The sequence below is a fragment of the Emydura macquarii genome, unplaced genomic scaffold (genome assembly GCF_026122565.2).
Source record: "Emydura macquarii macquarii isolate MOO-44397 ecotype Brisbane River unplaced genomic scaffold, CSIRO-AGI_Emac_v2 contig_1644, whole genome shotgun sequence".
NCBI lineage: Eukaryota > Metazoa > Chordata > Testudines > Chelidae > Emydura > Emydura macquarii.
This window is the reverse complement of record NW_027131781.1, coordinates 24,664,837-24,686,164: the sequence shown is the minus strand read 5'-3', so window position 1 is coordinate 24,686,164 and position 21,328 is coordinate 24,664,837. Positions and strand designations below refer to the sequence as shown.

Below are 21,328 nucleotides of genomic sequence, written 5' to 3'. Positions count from 1 at the left end.
CAAGCTCAGTTTTGAAGCTAGCTTGGTTTTTTGCCCCCATTGCTTCCCTTGGAAGACTGTTCCAGAACTTCACTCCTCTGATGGTTAGAAACCTGCATCTAATTTCAAGTCTAAACTTCCTGATGGCTGGTTTATATCCATTAGTTCTTGTGTCCACATTGGCGCTGAACTTAAATAATTCCTCTCCCTCCTTGGTATTTATCCCTCTGATGTATTTATAGAGAGCAATCATATCTCCCCTCAACCTTCTTTTGATTAGGCTAAACAAGCCAAGCTCTTTGAGTCTCCTCTCATAAGGCAGGTTTTTCCATTCCGTGGATCATCCTAGTACCTCTTCTCTGCACCTTTTCCAGTTTGAATTCATCTTTCTTAAACAGGGGGGACCAAAACTGCACACAGTATTCCAGATGAAGCTCACCAGCGCCTTGTATATTGGTACTAACACCTCCCTATCGCCACTGGAAATACCTCATCTGATGCATCCAAGGACCGCATTAGCTTTTTTCACAGCCACATCACATTGGCACCTCATAGTCATCCTGTGATCAACCAATACACACAGATCCTTCTCCTTCATCACTTCCAACTGATGCATCCCCATCTTATAGCAGAAAATCTTCTTATTAGTCCCTAAATTCATGACCTTGCACTTTCCACTATCACATTTTATCCTATTTCTATTACTCCAGTTTACAAGGTCATCCAGATCTGTATGATATCCTGATCCTTCTCTGTACTGGCAATAACTCCCAACTTTGTGTCATCCGCAAACGTTATTAGCACATTCCCACTTTTTGTACCAAGGTCAGTAATAAAAAGATTAAATAAGATTGGTCCCAAGACTGATCCCTGAGGAACTCCACTAGTAACCTCCCTCCAGTCTGACAGTTCACCTTTCAGTATGACCCTTTAACCAGTTCTTTATCCACCTTTCAATTTTCATATTAATCCCCATCTTTTCCAATTTAACTAATAATTTCCCATGCAGAACCATATCAAATGCCTTACTGAAATCTAGGTAAATTAGATCCACTGCATTCCCTTTGTCTAAAAAATCTGTTATCTTCTCAAAAAAGGAGATCAGGTTGGTCTGTCACAATCTACCTTTATTAAAGTCATGTTGTATTTTATCCCAATTACCGTTAATCTCAATGTCCTTAAGTCCTTTAATCTTTCAAAACATTTTCCAAGACCTTGCATTCTACTGAGGTCAAACTAACAGGCCTGTAGTTATCCAGATCACGTTTTTTCCCTTTCTTAAAAATAGGAACTACGTTAGCAATTCTCCAATCATACGGTATAGCCCCTGAGTTTACAGATTCATTAAAAATGTTTGCTAATGGGCTTGCAATTTCATGTGCTAGTTCCTTTAATATTCTTGGACGGAGATTATCCGGCCCCCCCGATTTAGTCACATTAAGCTGTTCGAGTTTGGCTTCTACCTCGGATTTGGTAATTTCTACCTCCATATCCTCACTCCCATTAGCCATCCTACCACTATCCCCAAGCTCATCATTAGCCTCATTAAAAATGGAGGCAAAGTATTTGTTTAGATATTCGGCCCTGCTTAGATTATCCTTAACCTCCACCCCATCCTCAGTGCTTGGCGGTCCCACTTCTTCTTTCTTGGTTTTCTTCCTATAGAACCTTTTTACTATAGGTTTTAATTCCCTTTGCAAGGTCCAACTCTACTTAGCTTTTGGCCTGTCTCACTTTATCGATATATGTTCTGACCTCCAAGAGGTAGCTTTCCTTGCTAATCCCTCCCATCTTCCACTCCTTGTAGGCTTTCTGCTTTCTCTTAATCACCTGTCTGAGATGCTTACTCATCCAGCTTGGTCTACAACTCTTGCCTATGTATTTTCTCCCTTTCCTTAGGATGCAGGCTTCAGAGATAGTTCCTGCAACTTTGACTTGAAGTAATTCCAAGCCTCCTCCACTTTTAGATCCAAGAGTTCTTCAGTCCAGTCCACTAACTCAAGTAATTCCCTTAATTTTTTAAAGTTAACCCTTTTGAAGTCAAAGACCCTAGTCACAGATCTATTTTTGTTTATCCTTCCATTTAGTTTGAACTGAATTAGCTCATTGTCGCTCGAACCAAGGTTGTCCCCTACAACCAGTTCTTCTATGAGGTCCTCTCTACTCACCAATACCAAATCTAAAATGGCATCCCCTCTAGTTGGTTCAATAACTATTTGGTGAAGGAATCTGTCGGCTATCACATTCAGGAAAATCTGAGCCCTATAATAACTACTAGCACTTGTCCTCCACTCTGTATCTGGGAGGTTAAAGTCTCCTATAATCACACAGCTCCCAGTAGTATTTACTTCATTAAAAAGCCTTAAAGAGGTCTCTATCCATGTCCAAATCAGATCCTGGTGGTCTGTAGCACACCCCAAGCACTATCCCAGGGGAAACTCTAGTAGTTTTCTTCCCCAATGTGATTTTTACCCAGACAAACTGTCTTATCAATTCCATCACTTCTAACTTCTTTATAGTCTACCTCATCATTGATATACAATGCTACTCCACCACCATTGCCTTTATATCTCTTTCCTAAACAGCACATACCCTTCAATACTTGTACACCAGTCGTGACTACTATTCCACCATGTTTTTGTTATCCCTATGATACCTAGTTTCACTTCCTCTACCAGTAGCTCTGGTTCCTCCATTTTGTTACCCAGGCTCCTCGCATTGGTATACAAACATCTTCATTTTTGCTGTTTGCTTCGCTCATGTTCCTTATCTGATCTGGCACATCATTTTAAATCCAGCCCTCGTCTGTCATTATCAAAAGTTGTAGCCAATCGGATGGCTGCTCAGTGACCCCATTTAAAACAAGGGAGAGGGTGTGTGTAGGGGGCAGTCTCAGTCCAGTCCCTAATTGCCAAGTGTCCCTTTGAACCCTCTGGGCTATATTTCAGTCTGTGGGGCTCAGTGATCCATCTAAGACCCTTTGCAGTTATATTCTGATTTAATGTAATACGCAGCATTCATGTTTTTTGTTTTTAATTTTGCCACCCAGGAAGGAGAGTGATTCTCCTCTGCTCCAGAGGCATGTGAGTTGTGTTTCACTGCTGTCACGAGTGTCTGGAGCATGAGCCCAGTTACTAGCTCTCAGAATAACAGACTGTTTTACAGTGTATTATAATATACAAGAATCAGGTCTCCTGCCCTTGAAACGCTGCCACACGCCATCCCAGAAATGGCTGTGGCTTAGCAGTGAACAGCAACACTGCACAATAGTTTATGAAAGGCAGAGAACTATACCCAACTGAAACTGCAGGGAGGTGGGGTGGGTTACAAGAAGGCAGACTGCAATTTCCCAGACTGCAATTTGGCCTGGCCACCACGACTAACTAACCACCCTTTATAATACCAATGAGTGGCCAGGACTTGGGTTTAATTAAAGCTTCATTGCCAAGATGGCACTTTGCACCGAGTCTAACTACCTGAAAGGGGGTTTCAGGGAGGATGGAGCTAGGCTGTTCTCAATGGTGGCGGGTGGCAGAACAAGGAGCAATGGTCTCAAGTTGCAGTGGGGGAGATCTAGGTGGGATATTAGGAAAAACTTTTTCCCTAGGAGGGTGGTGAAGCACTGGAATGGGTTACCTAGGGAGGTGGTGGAATCTCCATCTTAGAGGTTTTTAAACTGCGGGTTGACAAAGCCCTGGCTGGGATGATTTAGCTGAGGTTAGTCCTGCTTCGAGCAGGGGGTTGGACTAGATGACCTCCGGAGGTCCCATCCAACTCTCATCTTCTATGATTCTAGCCCCACGAAGAAAGCATTCAGGGAGGGCTATTTCCTGCTGAGTGATCAACTCCACTTTCCACAGCACCTGCTCCTTTATATTCAGCAAGCCAGACTGAGGTAACGGAGAGGACACAGGGTCAAGTGAACGAGGCACTGGACAGGGACCCCAGAGGCCTGGATTCTGTTCCCAGCTCTGCTTCTGACCTGCTATGTGACTTGAGGAAAGCTGCCCCCTCTGTGCCTCTGCTTCTCTTCCCCACTTTCATCTATTGACAAGCTATTCGGGACAACCACCTCTACTCTGTCCCCACAGTGCCTAGCCCAATGGGGCGCTAATCTTGACTGGAATCTGTTGGCACTACTCTAATACAAATTATTACCAGTAAGGACACACAGATGAACCCCACGGATTTCACAGTGACTGTGACACTCCCTCCTTCGCCCGTGCCATTGTGGGTAGCGGGACAGGAAACAGAACAACTGTATAAATCAGTGCTCCCAAACCTGGGGAGCCCACACTAGCTGGGGTGCAGAGAAGAGAAAAATGCATGACTCTTGACCAGCCTTTCCTCCATTGCAGATGTGCTCTTGAGCCATAGGTAAATCTGCAGGCCACTGTCAAGGCATATCGGGGGGGGGGGGGGGGGGGGGGAGAGAGAGGGTTCAACCAAAACAATCTGGGAACCAGAGCATCAGCACCCATGTGTTGGAATGTCTTGCAAGCCCAGGGAGGTGAGGGGGGCTACCAGGCAGTGCTGGACTGTTAGGTTTCTTCCCATCACCAAGCGGTGCCTGTTTGACTGCAGATTGTCTGGTTTTCTTTTTCCCTTGAACATGGCATTTGAGAATTTAGAAAAGCAGGCAAGTTATAAATACACCACCAAGCTGTTTACTCAAGGGATAAGCATGTAATGAATGAAGTCACTTGGATAAACAAGTGTTGCAGGTTCATGTAAATATGTATCTGATGCCAGGTCAGCGCCTATGCAGACACCAGGCAGAAAGGTGGATACCCTCGGTTATTTATCTCTTAGCGCTTTCTGGCTCTGGAAGAATAATGGTAGACAGTCTGGCTAACATTTCTCCTGGTGGTTACTCTACAACCTCAGGTGATGTCCAGGGGATGATCTGAATTTACGCTCGTTTTAGACACTGCATTATCATCCAACATTATGATGACGACCCTTAAGGAGACAATACAGTCTAAAGCAACTGGACCTAAATTTTGCCCAGTGGAGGGCCCTCCTAACAGCCTTCCAAGAGCCCAAGAACCATATATGGAGCCCAGATGACTGGGGGAGAGAGGGGGACAGGCCCTCGTAACAATCCTCAATTATGCTGAGGACTGTTAAAAAAAAAGCAGGGTGATCAACTGTTCTCCATGTCCAGAAAAGATAGGACGAGAAGTAATGGACAATCTACAGCAAGGGAGAATTAGATTAGATATTAGGAAAAACTAAATAGGTCTGGAATAGGCTTCCAAGAGAGGTTGTGGAATCCCCATCACCCGAGGTTTTTAAGACACGTTGGACAAACACCTCTCAGGGATGGTCTAGGTTTACTTGGCCCTGCCTCAGCACAAAGACTGGACTTGATGATCTCTTGAGGTCCCTTCCAGCCCTACATTTCTATGATCCTTCTCCAACTTACAGTGATGTGAAGTGGGAGGAACGGCACTCCCTGGTGTAGGGGGAAAGGGGGCTCAGGGCCCAAGTGCCTGTGAAACACAGCCTCTGCTCACCTCCTCCCATTGGTGGATGTAGCGGATGAGTCTGGAAAGCCGCAGCAGGCGCAGGAGGCTGAGGATTTTGGTGAAGCGCACAATGCGCAGAGCCCGGGCAGTCTTGTAAACCTCCGAGTCGATGCGGGTCTCCACGATCAAGAAGATGTAGTCCACTGGGATGGAGGAGATAAAATCCACCACAAACCAGCTCTTCAGGTACTTCATTTTAATTCGCTGGGGGTCAAGAATGATCTCGGTGTTGTCCTCTACCACGATGCCCGTCCTGAAGTTGAGGACCAGGTCAATGAGGAAGAAGGTGTCTGAGACCACATTGAAAACGATCCAGGGGGTGGTGTTCTCATCCTTGAAGAACGTGATGCCCACAGGGATAATGATCAGGTTTCCCACCATCAGGAGCAGCATAGTCAGATCCCAATAGAACCTAGACAGCGAGACAGAGAGACAGGAGATCAGCCCGGGGCAAGAGAGACCAGATCACCTCCTTTATACAACTTCACTATTATTCGCTTCCCCACGTCCTGCCTACCTGTCAGAGATACATCGAGAGCGCACCAGTGACTCCAGTATTCAGTCACTTTCTGTGAAGAGGGGTATTGGTTTGCTGGGATGGTGGATGTTGATGGGGGTGGTGGGTGCAATAGGGGTGTCCACTCCCAAATCCTGATCAGGACTTTGGAATAACCCAGGAGACCAAGACATTTACATGGCTGACCAGAACCACCACCCTTATGCCAATAAATACATACTAAAGCAGCAAGCGGAAAGGATACAACCCCTCCTACTTCAGGCACAAGCCAACCTTTGGGAGTCAGGAGGAAAGCCATGTTTGGAGACAGGCTCGCTCAGAATTGCTCACTGCAGGATTTCTTGCACCTGCCTCTGAAGCTGTTGGTACTGATCACCAGATGGAGCCTGCTCTATCTAATCCAGTGCGGCACTCCTGAGAATGCAGCTTGGATTTCACACTGTGCCTACTGTCCACCGAGACTGGACTCTGGGAGTTTAGTCAGTGCTCCCCGGATGCCCATGTAGTCCAGAAATGATCCATAAAGCTCATAGTTGTGTGCCTGAAGATACGTCTTTCATTGTCAAAGTAATCAAGGGAAACATTTCACTGCTGTGCCCTCAAACCAGTCTCGGATACTGTAGTCTTTTCTTTATTGGTCGATCAATATTATCTGAAGGGCTCCCAGAACAGCCTTCATTTTATTTTTGGAAAGCGCTGTGTGTCTGAGCATAATCCCCGATGTTATAAACCACTGACTGGCTTTTACCAGGTATTAGTATAAAGGATAAATGATCACATGATGCTGCTGCTGCAGCTAATCCAGAGCAAGACAGACAGAAAACCTCACTAGTTCTCACACTTCGCTGAGGAGTCTCACAAATAACCTAGTGGCCTCACTCCAGTCCTCAACAGAGAGACTTAACTAGTGGAGTCATCAGTGTAATGTGGTCTCATATCATCAAGATTACATTACTTCTACACAATACACTACAGGGCATTTACTACTATATTAAGAAGTATCATAAATAATTAAAATTAAGATGCACTTGTCAAAGTCAATGAACAAAGTGCACAGGGTAAACTGACGATCGGCTTTGTTTGCTTACTCACACAGTCACAAGGTATTGTATTTATTCTTCTTCATTTCCTAAGCACCCAATATGTTCTCTGCCATGTAGAGTACAAAAAGAAAGACAAGGTCGCTGTCCCAAAAGGCTTACAGTCCAAGAGAGAAATTCCACTTCCATTTACAACAAGGACACTTTCAGTGGAATTGCTCTGGATTTGCATTGGTGTAATCAAGCACAGACTTTGGTCTGTGAAACAGACATAGCACATGCTTCTTGGCAAATTGGCTGCTTAGCCCAGATGGGTTTTCATCAAACACACCCAAACTTTCGGATGCTGAGAATGGAGATCGAGGTAAGAACTTTACACCTTGAGCCTGTATTCTGGGCTAGATTCTCAGCTGGTATAGAACAGTGTAGCTCTAGCAAGCTCAACGGAGCTACCACAACTGGTGCCAGCTGACCCCTCATCTTTAGTTTGTTCAATTCTCAACAAACAACAACAGAAGGCTTCTCTTAATAAATCAATGAACATTGCACTCCCCAAACATGGGTATATTGTATAACTGTAACACACACACACACACACACACACACACACACACAGCATGGGGATTTTCAGAAGTACTCAGCACTGGCCTAAATCTGCTCCTATTGAAGCCTATGGTAATGGACTTCAGTGAGAGCAAAGTTAGACCAATAGTGAGGGCCTCTGAAAATCCCATCAGCTAGTTTTATCTTGCTCTTTGATACATGGGCATTGCCCTCTCACATTGCCAGCGCAACTGCCTACCTAGCACACAAGCACAGTAGCTGATGTCAGAAGCTAAGCAATGAGAGGAGTCTGTGTGTCTAAGAGCACCACCATGCCACATAGAGATACGTGCTAGTACTGTACAAATCCAAGCTGCGGACTTGTTTATTAAGGGCCTGAAAAGATGATGCAGCTTCCCTATTGAAGTAATTTAGATAATCACACAACAGCATGCAAGTCTGGAAGAAATTGGTGTATGTGTACCCAAGAGAAATAACCTTTCCGCCATCTTTAATCACACTGTTGGAATACACACACACACACACACACACACACACACACACACACACACACACACACACACACACACACACACACACACACACACACACAAACACACACACCAACACACCCACACACACACACACACACACACACACACACACACACACACACACACACACACACGATTATTCCTCCCCAAGTTTCAAAGGAAACGGATGAAAGCTGAAGCAGTAGCCAGCCCTGTATATATAAAGGTGACAGTCGCTTTCTGCAAAGATCTTTTGAATTCTCTGCCTCCCTTCCTCTAGATCAGCAGGTGATTTTAGGGTTCAGCAGAGAGTGAGAACTGATGGCTAACTAGTCAGAGTGTAGGTAGTAGGATACATCCCACACACGGATCTAGCAATATACTTCAATCCTGATTTGCAGAACTCCCTGATAGTCCAGTCCACCATAAATCAATCCACATACACACAGCTCTGCCAGCTCCCCTTAGTCCTGATTACTGCACTCCCAGCTGCTCCAGTCCTGGAACCCCCACCTGGCTCTTCCAACACACATCAGTCCAGTGCCGTTGATATTAGAATGCTGGGCTTTTTGTTATGTGCGCACACAGTCATTTTGCAATGCGGACAAGCAAGAGATTAGGTTATAAAGTTCATTTCCACGTGTTTCTTAAAGTGGAGTTTCAGCCCAGGCTTGGAATAGTGAGTCAAAACTATTGCCATCGATTCCTCTTGTTCATGGCATTTAGAAGGCCTTACTTGTGGAATACAGATGATGAACATCTATATCCAATGCACTGACTACTAACTAAAGGCTGTCCAAAACGGCAGGGCAAATATCCTCTATGAGGAAGATAACTGAGGTTGAAAAGCACCAGGATTTTGGCCTAGACACTATTCCCACATTGCAAAAAGAGGTGCCTGGTAGACTTTGCCAGCCGGAATTCCTAGAAGTCATAAATGCAACAATAAGGAAGCCACAGCCCACTTACATTTTATATCTAGGTCAAATGCAACACACTTAGTGAAGGGTCATTAATTTAGTACCAATGGCGGCTCAGTGCCCACAACATCTCGGGTCAAATGTCATCATCAGGGTATTTTAGACTTACAGTAAGAAGCCTCCTTGTGCCCTTTCTAAGTTATTGACAGAGATGAATAAAAATGCATGTGATGCATGGAAGGGCAAGTATCAATCATTAATAATTATGCGCTGCATTTCTCTAACAGCTTCCAAGAATCCCAAAGCACTTCCCAAACAGTAATGAATTTAGCCTCACAACATTCCGGAAAGGTAGGTAAGGATTATCATCTCCATTTTACAAATGAGGAACCAGAGACATGGTGAAGTTAAGGGACAGTCCCATGGTCACACAGCAAGTTTGTGGCACTGCAGAGAACAGAACTCAGAAATGAAACGCAGACCACCAGATCTCAAACTTTTTCCATAGTGTGCACTACAACTTAGAGAGAGATTGACTCATGAATGTTTCCCGTTCTGTGATTTAATTTAGCTGACTTAGTGTGACTGAACAGCTCAAAACAAGAAAAACCAGCACTATCTGACTATTCAGTTCTCTCTAACATATTTGATTTTAATACAATACTTGCACACACCTTAGAACTGAAAAATCACATTGTAGCACACACCCTTAACTCTGATCTGCTACACTGTAATTTAGTAACAACATGCTATGAATATGCCTATGAAAAGAGGATTGAAATGCACATACCCACCCATCTATGTGCATTTTTGAACAGTGGTGGGTACTGCTGACCTGATTTTTTGAAAGTCGCAGGGTAAATACTTGGTAAATGTTGGCTTGTGATTTTTGACCAGGGATTCAAATCAGCTTTCTGTTCAATTTCTAGTGCATGGTATCTGGACGTGCTAAGAATGTAATTTTACAATAACGGTCCTTAAATTAAATATTGTAGTGTTGGAAGGTCAAAGTTTAGGGTGCGTGCTGCAGTGGGATATTCAGTTTTTAGATGTGAGCAGAGAGAAAGGTAGTATTATGGAACTGAAAAGGAGTGTGTCAGAGGGAGTATTAGTGGGTTGGTCTGGGTCAATATCATGGATGGTATCAGTCTAATGTTTGGAGATTGGTATTGTACTGGGCATGAATGTGGCATAAACATACATTCTCCTGGATTTTTAAGTGTTTGCAGTTTCATAAAAATAATATACATAAGCAACAACAAGGGGAAAGAATGCAAGCCAGAACAGGGAAAGAACAAATTAAAGAATATTTCGATAAATTAGATGTATTCAAAGTGGCAAGGCTTGATGAAATTCACCCTAGAGGTACATAAGGAACTAGCTGAAGCAATCTCACATTATCTTCGAGAACTCAGAGGACAGCTGAGATCCAGCAGGATTGCAGAAGGGCAAACACAGTGCTTGTTTTTAACCAGGGGGGAGGGGAGGAGGAGGAGGAGGAAGGAGGATTCAGGGAATTATAGATCAGTCAGTCTAACTTCAGTTCCTGGAAAGGTACTGGAACAAATGATCAGACAATCAATTTGTAATCACCTCGAGGATAACAGGGTGATAAGTAATAGCCAACATGGTTTTGCAGAGAACAAATCAAGCTAAACCAACCTAATTTCCTACTTTGACAGGTTCACTGTGCTAGTGGATGGGGGGAGCAGTAGACATGACATATCTTGATTATAAGTGAGGCTTTTGACACAGTCCCACATAACAGTCTCATAAGCAAACTAGGGACACGCAGTCTAGATGAAATTACTATAAAGGTGGATGCACAACTGGCGGAAAAACCATGCTCACAGAGTAGTCATCAGTGGTTCACTGTCAGACTGGGAGGATGTATCTGGGGAGCAGTGTCCCTCAGGGTACATCTACACTGCAAATGAAAACCTGCAGCTGGCCTGTCCCGGCTGACTCAGACTCGCAGGGCTCCAGCTAAGGGGCTATTTAACTTGGTGTAGACCTTTGGGCTCAGGCTGGAGTCTGGGCTCTAGGACCCTGGGAGGTGGGAGGGTCCCAGAGCTTGGGCTGCATCCCAAGCCCAAAAGTCTTCACTGCAGCTAAACATCCCTTTATCCCGAGCCCAAATCAGCTGGCACAGGCCAGCCACAGGGGTCTAGTTACAGTGTAGACACACCCTTGGGGGTCTGTCCTGGGTCTAGTCCCAGTTTTGGCTCCATTGCGATCCACAAAGCTCCTGCAAACTCTGTAGGTGCCTACGCTCACTCGGCACCTGAGCTTTTCAGAGTAAAAGCTCCCTATGTGCCCCTGTTCCTGCCTCCGGGCATGCGCATGGCTGCCTCCCTCCAGGTGTCCGGATGCCTCTCTTCCTCCTGAACCCCAGAGCGATTCACAAGCCTGGGGAAGACAGCCATTCAGCCACCTAAATTGTGTGTGGGGACCAATCCGGCAGTAGGTGTGCTCAGAGGCTGCCTAGCAAAGTCTGGCCCGAGGAGGAGAAGGGGATGCCCAACTTACATCTTTTAGCTCAGTGGTTAGAGCACTTACCTGGGGTGTGGGAGACTCAGGTACAGTTGCCCTCTGCCTAGCAGGGGTGGGGGGGAAGTACCTCCCCACAGCCTGGACTTAGGTGCCTATCTCCAAGAGAGGGGTGGGGCTTAGCACACACAGCTCTTGTCAGCATCTCCCGTTGGCTAGCTGGCTGGTTTTTGTGGATCACATTCCAAGGCACTGATCACTCCCTTATTCAATGGATAGGGCACCTAGGCACTTAACTCAGCTTTGCAGATCTCAGTGTTGGTCCTGGGATTTTCTAGGCATCTAAAAGTTAGACACCACAAGGCTCAGTGTTGTGATGCCAAAGTCCCTTTGTGGGCCCTCCCCTTAGATAATGACAGAGAGAATGCTTATACAATATGCAGTGGCACCAAGATGGGTGTGGTTGCAAGCACTTTGGAGGACAGGATTAGAATTCAAAATAACCATGACAAATTGGAGAATTGGCCTTAAATCAACAAGATGAAATTCACACAGACAAATGCAAAGTACTGCACTTAGAAATGAAAAATCAAATGCAACTGCAAAATGGGGAATCACCAGCTAGGTAGTAGTGCTGCTGAACAAGATCTTGGGCTTTTAGTGGATCACAAATAGAAGATGAGCCCATGTGATGCTGTTGCAAACAAGGCAAATATCATTCTGGGATGTATTACCAGGACTGTCGTATGCAAGACAGGGGAGGTAATTGTCCTGCTCTACTCAGCGCTGGTGAGACCACAGCTGGAGTACTGGGTCCAATTCTGGGTGCCATACTTCAAGAAAGATGTGGAGAGAGTACAGCAGAGAGCAACAGAAAGATAAAAGGTTTAGAAAACCTGACCTTTGAGGAAAGGTTAAAAACACTGGGCACGTTTAGTGTTGAGAAAAAGGAGACTGAGTAGGGACCTGACAACAGTCTTCAAACATGTTAAAGACGACAGGGATCAATTGCTCTCCATGTCCACTGAAGATAGGACAAAAAAAAATAAATGAGCTTAATCTGCAGCAAGAGAGATTTAGGTTAGATATTAGGAAAATCTTTCCTACTATAAGGATAGTAAAGCTCTGGAACAGGCTTCCAAGGCAGGTTGTGGAAGCCCAGTCATTGGAGCTTTTTAGACAAACACCTGTCAGGGATGATCTAGGTTTACTTGGTCCTGCTTCATCATGGAGGCTGGACTGGATGACCTCTCAAGGACCCTCCCAGCCCTACATTTCTAGGATTCTAATGTTAACCCTAATTTAACAAAGCATTTTAGACATTTTCAACCATCATTGCTGCACAGTCGGCTCTGGGTTGAACCATGTAGCTTTCTGCCAGTGCACAGAAAGGAAACAGAACCATATCTGAAGATCACCAGGAATGGAATTTAGCTCAGATGCCATGGCTGACCTTACTTCCGACTCTCACAAAAAGCGATATGGTATATTTAATGGCCACATCCCATCACACCCAACATCTCCAACAAGACCAGTCTGGGACATTGGTTCAAGCTGACAGGAAGAGAAGAATTCCCCCCTTTAGATGGTCACTCTTTACATGGGAATGTTTGCTAAATTTCTGCCTTTAAGCAGTTTTTTCCCCCTTGACAAAGGGGCAGCTCCCCTATCCTGGAGGATGAATGTTGAATTATATACCACTACACTCACTAGCAACTTTCTTGACAGGAAAGAAGTCAGAGTTTAATTCCCCAGACTGCTAGAAATAGAAATCATCTTTTGTAAAGTGCATTAGCAGATGTCAGCATGGCTGCAGTGGTGATGGTAAGGTTTGGGGAAGCTGGGATGGGAGGAAAGGTTCATTTGAGAAAACAGCTACTCATTAGGAAGAATGAGGAGTGAGAAACAAGGAGGGATAGACAGACACTTTCTCTATTTTGAAGCATTATTTTTCCAGCCAGGAGTTCATGTATTTCTGCTGGATAGTTATAACTTTGCATTATTCACAGAGATAATAGAAGGGATGTGGTGATTCACTGCTACTAAATACACTAAAGGACACTTAGGCAAATACCCAATGTAGGAATTCACCTGCTACACAAATTCATTTACTCAGAGTGATCTATTCAAATGCGTTATGCACTTGAAAAACCTCTCTGAAATGAACACCCACAAAGAATTCTTGTGTTAAATGACTTAAAAAAAACAACCACCCTGAATGCTACATAATGGAAAATGATTAGGGGATGTGCTAAAAGAATGAGATAAATTGCTTTAATTAACTGCATACTAATCTATGCAAATAATATGTATACTCTGCCATCCTTAAATAACCACCCAAGAGTACTGATAATGAGCTGTGCATCACATGACAGCATGCTGGAAAGTCTGTTTCCTATAATAGTTTACCAGACTAATACCCTGGCTATACCAGTCAGCACTGGTTGCTCTCCATCAGCTGTGTACGTTCCGCTTTGCACTAGAACTCGGACTACACCAAACTCCAACTCCACTGCAGGTAAAGCATATGCGAATGGATGGAATGTGAGCAATGGTGCTGTGCCAGACCTGCAATAGAGGCTAAGGTCCAGATCCCCAAAAGGTATTTAGGCTCCTAACAGAGGTGTAACGAGGGTCTCCGGCACCTGGGGGCCAAGCCTACATTTGCTCCCCCCTGGCCTCACCCCCCCACACCAGCCGGCTTGGACAGGGTGTCCTCATCCCCGCCTGGCCTGGGAGCAGGGTGCTGGGCCAGCCCTTCATGATATGCAGCGGGGAGAGGTGCTGAAGGGCACCACTCAGAGTCTCCTGTGTCCCCTGCCTCCTATGCGTTGTGAAGGGCCGGCCCAGTGCCCTGCCACAGGCTGGCACCCGGGGGCCTGGCCCCCACCTCAATACACCACTGGCTCCTAACTTCCACTGAACTCAATAAGAACATAAGAATGGCCATACTGGGTCAGACCAATAGCAGTCCCTCTAGCTCAGGTCCCTGTCTCTGACAGCAGCCAGTGCCAGAATCTTCAGAGGGAATGAACAGAACAGGGCAATTTCAAGTGAACCAGGCCCTGTCATCTAGTCCTAGATTCTGGCAATCAGAGGTTATGGGATGCCCAGAACATGGGTTCCATCCCTGACCATCTTGGCTAATAACTATTGATGGACCTGTCCTGCATGAACTTATCTAATTCTTTTTTAACCCATTTATACTTTTGGCCTTCACAACATCTCCTGGCAACAAATTCCATGGGCTGATTGTGCATTGTGTTAAGGAGTACTTCCTGTTGCTTGTTTTAAACCTGCTGCCTATTAATTTAATTGGGTGACCTTTAACTCTTATGTTATGTGAAGGGGTAAATAACACTTCCCTATTCTCTTTCTCCACAGACATATATGATTTTATAGAACAATGGAAGTTAGGAGCCTAAATATCTTTGAGGACCTGGGCTTAAGTTACTAAGACACACCTTGATCCTTCATGTTTTACATTTACTACCATTGACATCAACAGGACTATTCCAAGTAGGAAACTTACATATATGCTTAAGTGTTGCTAGGGTCAGAGCCATCACTAAGGTAGGGGAGGGGAACCAAACAATAAAGCATTCACTAATGGTACTGAGCTATGTTTCAGTGGTTAAGAGCTACTCCACCACATCTGATTCACTACAACTAGTGCCCCAGCCTTGACAAAATTCCCCTGGAATTCACTCAACAATTTCGGGGGGGGGGGGGGGGTGGGGGGTGAGCAGGATACTTTAGCTGTATTTAGCCTTCAGTTGGAGTATCTTCATTATATATTAAATTATCCCTCACCTAAACTCTTCTGAACAGTCCAGGATTCTGTATGATTTTCAGAGCAGATTGAATATGCCTATATTACTATTTGACATGTAAAGTGTAAGATGTATTATGCTATATAAGGGGGGAAAAAGGTAGTGCAGTAGTTTGAATTGGTATTGGTAACCCAGATTTTGGTAGTGCAGTAGCTTGCTACTGCTTCTCCTTCAGCATATTTTTATCTAACTCTACATAATTAATAAATAATCAACATTTGCATTTTTCAAAGCACTTATAAACATTTGTTAATTCCCAGCAGTACTAGGCAATAAGACCTTTTTAATCCCCTCTTTACACATGGATAAGGCAACACAGAAAAGTTATATGATTTGAGCAAACCATATAGCAGACAGTGCCAGCCCAGAGATTAGAACGCAGGATAGTTTGACTCTTAGGTCTATGCTTAATTCCCAATTATACACTAAAATTGGAGCATTTTATTGTCACAGTATAAATACAATCACACATATAAACATGCACTCAGTGATATTTTTATTCCAGTTATAGTGTTTAATAGTTTGCAGATATGTTCAGTGCATTGATGTATTTACCCTATTATAACACAGTACATTATGATTTACGCCCTTTAACTTATACAAGATAATGCATTAAATTAATAAGAATTAGTTTAAATTAGCAGTGTTTTGGTGACGTCTACAGTACACCCACTCTCTTATCAGGATGTTTAAAGAGACAAAGGGATTTGCATGGCATAGCTCACAAGGAAATGTTTATAGAGAAATGCAAAAGAATTCAGAACTACCAAAACTGACCTTCTGTCAAAGGTAATCTCTGAACAGAGAATGTGTTGATCTGTGGTATGCAATAGCATAATGCGCTAAATAAATCAGGGCTTTGTTATTTTTTAGTATAACCTTTGATTTCAGCATAAACTTTTTTGGCCAAACTGCATGCTCTGGGATGTACACAGCAAAGCATTATTTCCCTTGTGCACAATCCATTTCAGCACCATGGACAGCTCTTGACAGTGCTCTATTGGGTAGTTGCTGAAATGGCCCTCTGGAGATTAACAAATGGCATGCCTATTAAAACAAACAGACTTTTAATTGCTATGATTAAGAAAGTCTTTAACCTTGCACTTCCCATTGGCTCAAATAAAGGTGTTCAAGATGCAATAAAATGAATCCTTTACCACGAGCCCCCCCTTCCATCAAATATTAACTTAAGGGAAATTAAAAAACTCTCAGCCTTGGATGTGCTCTAGCTTCTGCAGAAAGGGAGAGCACTCCATAATCTTGGGCCCTTGAGAGAGGAAGCACTAATTCCTGGAGACTAGGACATCCAGCAACTCTAGCCTCACCCATTACTGCTGCTGGGATGAGCCATAGGACAAGAGACTATCCCTCAGGAAGACTGGGTCTACAGAACTCAAATACGACCTCCACCTAAAACCTACTGTTTCATTTGATTTAACACTGCCTTTTAAATTAAAGGCTACGGTCCCTCCATATCATTGTGCTACTCTTCAAGTGTATTTAGTTTGTGATAACACACTTCATTCTGATTTTCACACTTTCATGGGGATCTCAAAGCTTTGTAGTCCTTTGTGAATTAACTTTCCCAACACACTCCTATGAGCATAATTAGTCCAATTATTCAGATGGGAAACCAATCACAGAGAGTGTAGGCAACTTGACTGAAATGAGACAGTGACAGAGCTGGGATCGGACCCCACGTCCACACTAAGCACTAAACAACACTTCTTTTCTCTTATGACCCTTCCAGTGCCATAGGATGGTATTTTTTTAGTTCACATCAGGACAGTGGAAAGTCATATCTTTGTGCTCAATTTCAGTGATGAATGGGCTGTGGAGACTGAATGCTCCTTTCATCCTGACCAGTGGTCCCGCCAGTCATGGTTGAGGCTGGCTCGCAGGGGAGAGAGGAAGTGTGCACATGTGTGTGTGTATAGCCTACACTGTCATTGCCTGCCCTCTGCATGTCCTCATGGTCTCCAGATCTGCCAGGCCAACACCTTTCTCCAGCTACAAATATTCCTTCAGGATTTCCTGTCCCACTGGTCATTGTATGTCAGTCCATGTCCCCTAAGATAAGTAATATTGCTTTACGCTTACACAGTACCTGTAATAATAGGGTACAATGACACTTTACAGCCATCAGTCAAGCTACATAACCCTCCAATCCTGCTGTAAATGTAACCCCCATTTTACAGATGGGGAAACAGGCACAGAGCCGATGAGTGACTTGCTCAAAGTCACTATTGAGTCCTGTCTCCCCATCCTGTGCTCTAACCACTGGCCACTGCTCCCTCCATAACCCCAGGCACACATCTCATTCTGGGGAGCAACCCTAGGGAGAGCATCATGCACGCTTGTTTCACACACTTCAAATACAATGCAAACAAGCAACATCCACCAGCTGAAAAAAAATACTGTGTCAAGAAAAAGGAAGGGAAAGCCAATACTGAAGTGTATTTGAATACTTGATTCTCCTCCTTGGCCTGCCTGAACGGCATCATGAGGAAACTATATATTCCTTTATTTTGTTAGAATGATGTTCTCTGAAGTGACGAGACACAAACATGCCACAAGGATGATAACAGCCATACTAGGTTCTTTGCTAGCTACTCTACTGGCCACTGAGCTGGACCTGCTCTTTTTCCTACATGTACTTGCTCTGCAAATTAAGTAGTTTCTGAAATCTATATTTAGAATCTGGCTTTCCTAAAAAAGAAAGGAATCAATTGATTTCATTTTCCTCCTCACCACACACACACAAGAAGCCTCAAGAGATCTCATTTATTCAGAGCTCAGATACAGTGAATTCTCTGCCCTAAATCTGAAGTTTGGAGACAGTTAAAAGCAGAATTACCATTTCAGATCCTAGACAGCATTAGTCATATTCCCACCCTGCCTGGATCCAGCCATTATCAGCTCAGTGCAAGTCATGCTCTGCATAAGGATGGTAGAGCAAAGAGGTTTTAGGACCTTTACTTCCTGTGCAAAAATTTCATCCTCTCCCCTCCTTAGGGTTTTAAAGAGAAAAAGGTTCATACCTTGGAGCTAGACGTGTTTATACCGTCCTTGGGAGAGCCCAGGCTCAGCCGAAGTTGACTAGATTTGAAGATGATATGCAAAAGCACATGACTGGAAATTCGCTGCCGGGGGAACCACTACCACCACCCCATTGGTATTCCGCTTTAAAATCCATTAGGGCCTTCACCACAAACTGACAGAGAGATGGAATCCCAGTGGGAGCACTTCAGGGGCAGTCACATCACTGCAAAGGCTGTCAATCTCTCTCCATGCTCATCCTAGCCGAGCTGCACCAGGAGGGACTAAGAAGCATGACCATAGCCCTACAAAGCTACCTAGCTATGTATAATTTCTTGCACTCATACCTCATCTGGGCCTGCTGAAATTCCAGCAAGTCACTGAGGAAAAAACAGTGCAAAGGGTCTAACCTTCTCTTCATGTCCAGCTCACTGTGCTGGATAAACATGTCTTCAGTCCCTCATGACTCATCTTTAAGATGTTCAGTGTGTTTGATATGTATTGATTTAACAGAGCCCCAACGTAAATTATGTATAAACCCAACATGCATTGTTTGATCTTCCAAAATCTCCCACTTGTATGAATATGGAAAAGTCCCTTTTTGTTTGCTGTCCATTGATCCAGGCTTTGACCTTTCTTCTCTACATGTATTTATTTCTGATGAGCTAATAATGAAAAGGACCAACATGCCGGGGGAGGGAAGGAAGCCCCTTCAAGGGTGCCCATTGCCATGGAAACTTGCAGTAGAAAATATACAGCTCAATAGGAGCAGTATTTGCAAAGACCCAATGCATCTACTGTTGAGGGTATAGGAATATGAGTAAAGATAGGCCCAAGCTACAAAATTCAGATCCTCCACTCTGCTCAGATCCAGGGTTTGGTTTTGCTCATTATAGAGATGGGCCTGAACCATAAATTTGGATTTGTATCAGAACTTTCCCAAAATGTTTGGAAGCCCAGTTTTGGTTTGGACCAATCTCTGAACTCAAATGTGGTTGTCTCTTGTTTCAGTTAGCAGACGCCAATTCCATGGAAAGACACACATGCAGTTTCACAGGTGCAGCTCTTATGGGCCTGGTCCTATGGTCCTTATGTGACTCAAACTAGGCTACTTGTAAGTAACAGCAACAGGATCGAGCTCACTACAGACATAGACACTACATCTATAGTTTAAAATCAACAATGCTGCAACCACAATTCAGTATGACAAAGAGAACATGCAAACTAAACTTGTACAAACCATATTTCTCAACTATATTTCTCTCCACAAGCTACAGAGACCACAGGCCAAATTCTCAGTTGGTGTAAAATGATCACTCAATGGAAATAATATTGGTTTATACCCGCTGAGGATCTAGGTCTTTGTCGCCCATTACTTGAAGAAAAGAACGACTATAATTAAATATAAAAATAAAAGCTAGACGACTGGCATTACCATACCTACCCCAACGGAGACTTACACATAGCCAACTACACATAAGGCAATCCCGCCACCACCACATTTACAGGGATAATGAACTGTGTCAGATAACAAGAAATGGCTAGAACTGTCTCCAAGAGTCTAATGGAAGCTGGATCAAGTTAAGTTTGCAGTTTCATTATTGCTGTTATATACAGTAGCACCCACAATGTGCTAGGTGCTTTCCAGATATTCCCTGCCCCAAGGAACTTGCAGTCCAAGGAGGGACAGACATGTAGATAGAGTCTGTGGGAAGAGGAATAACAACAATCCATTTGTATACAAGCCAACTCAATTCACTGTAAGCGGCACAGCAGAAGCAGGCCTCTAGGAGGACTTACGTGTGGACAGGGGAAGGGCCTAGTGGACGAGCTTATAGAGATGAAAAGGGGGCTGCATGAAAGAAGCTGGGAAACAGGTGGAAAAACCTGGAAGCATTGGTGAAGTGGAAGGGACCACATGAAGCCTGACATGCACCTTCTTGGTTCTGGCTGGGTCTGGAGGTGAAAGTGCTGAGATATCATGGAAGAGAGCTGGTCTTACTACGCTTCTGTCTGTTCTATCCTATGCAGGTTCTCACCTCCCCTCATCACTGCAGGATCGGAGCACCTTCCCTGTGTGGTTCAATTTTCTCCCCACAGGGAGAACTGTGTGCGCAGCGGAGTGTTTGGGTTTGAGGTTATTTTTGTTTTAGAACGCCCATGCTGCTCTGTGTTGATGTTGGAGGGAGAAGGCAGGTCAAAGAAACATACCGTGTCCTTAGAGCAGAAATGAGAAGATTTGTGGTAGTCCTTAGTTCCTGGGAGAGGTCATTCCACAGTCTCAGACCAGCCGCTGAGAATGTGGTCTCCTGCGCAGACTAACTTCACCTTTATTGTGGGAGAGCTCCATTGTGCCAGTGTAGCAGAGATGTTGACTGTGATCTTCATCTTGGAGCTTTAGATGATGTTTTAGACACCCTGGGCCCAAGCTATGGAGTACCTTGAAGACAGGGATCAAGACCTTGAGTCTGACTCAGTATTCTACAAAAAGATCTGCAGAGAGTGGAGGACAGATCGGACGAGCTCGCAGTAGCCTTGTTGCTGAGATACAGAATGCTGCAGTATGTACTCATTGGAGTTTCCTACGGGTGTATGATTTCATGCCCAGATATACCTCCTTGCTGTACTCCACACTAGAGGTGATGAAGATACATGTAACTGAGGGCAGGCCATCATCTATCAGGACAGCACAGAGTTAGCCAACAGGCAATGATAGATGGTGCTGTGACAAGTGGTAGATGCTGCTATGCAAGAGCTTAGCTTCAGCAAGGAATTCAGTAACCTCCCACCCAGGAAAGCAGTCTGCTCTGGAAATCTGTCTAGAAAGTCCATTGCCAGGAGGCTCCAGTGCAGTTTGCTCAAGAAGTCTGTATAAGGCATTCAGGATTTTGGACATGTATCAA

General features: G+C 44.3%; 1 protein-coding gene across 1 annotated transcript in view; it reads right to left on the bottom strand.

Annotated features, from left to right (window-relative positions):
- Nucleotides 1–21,328, bottom strand: part of HCN4 (hyperpolarization activated cyclic nucleotide gated potassium channel 4) — a 109,724-nt gene that overhangs the window by 69,971 nt on the left and 18,425 nt on the right. Inside the window, exon 2 of the mRNA XM_067556136.1 lies at nt 5,499–5,922. Within this exon, the coding sequence (XP_067412237.1) occupies nt 5,499–5,922 (424 nt within the window). The remainder of the gene's footprint in view (nt 1–5,498; nt 5,923–21,328) is intronic.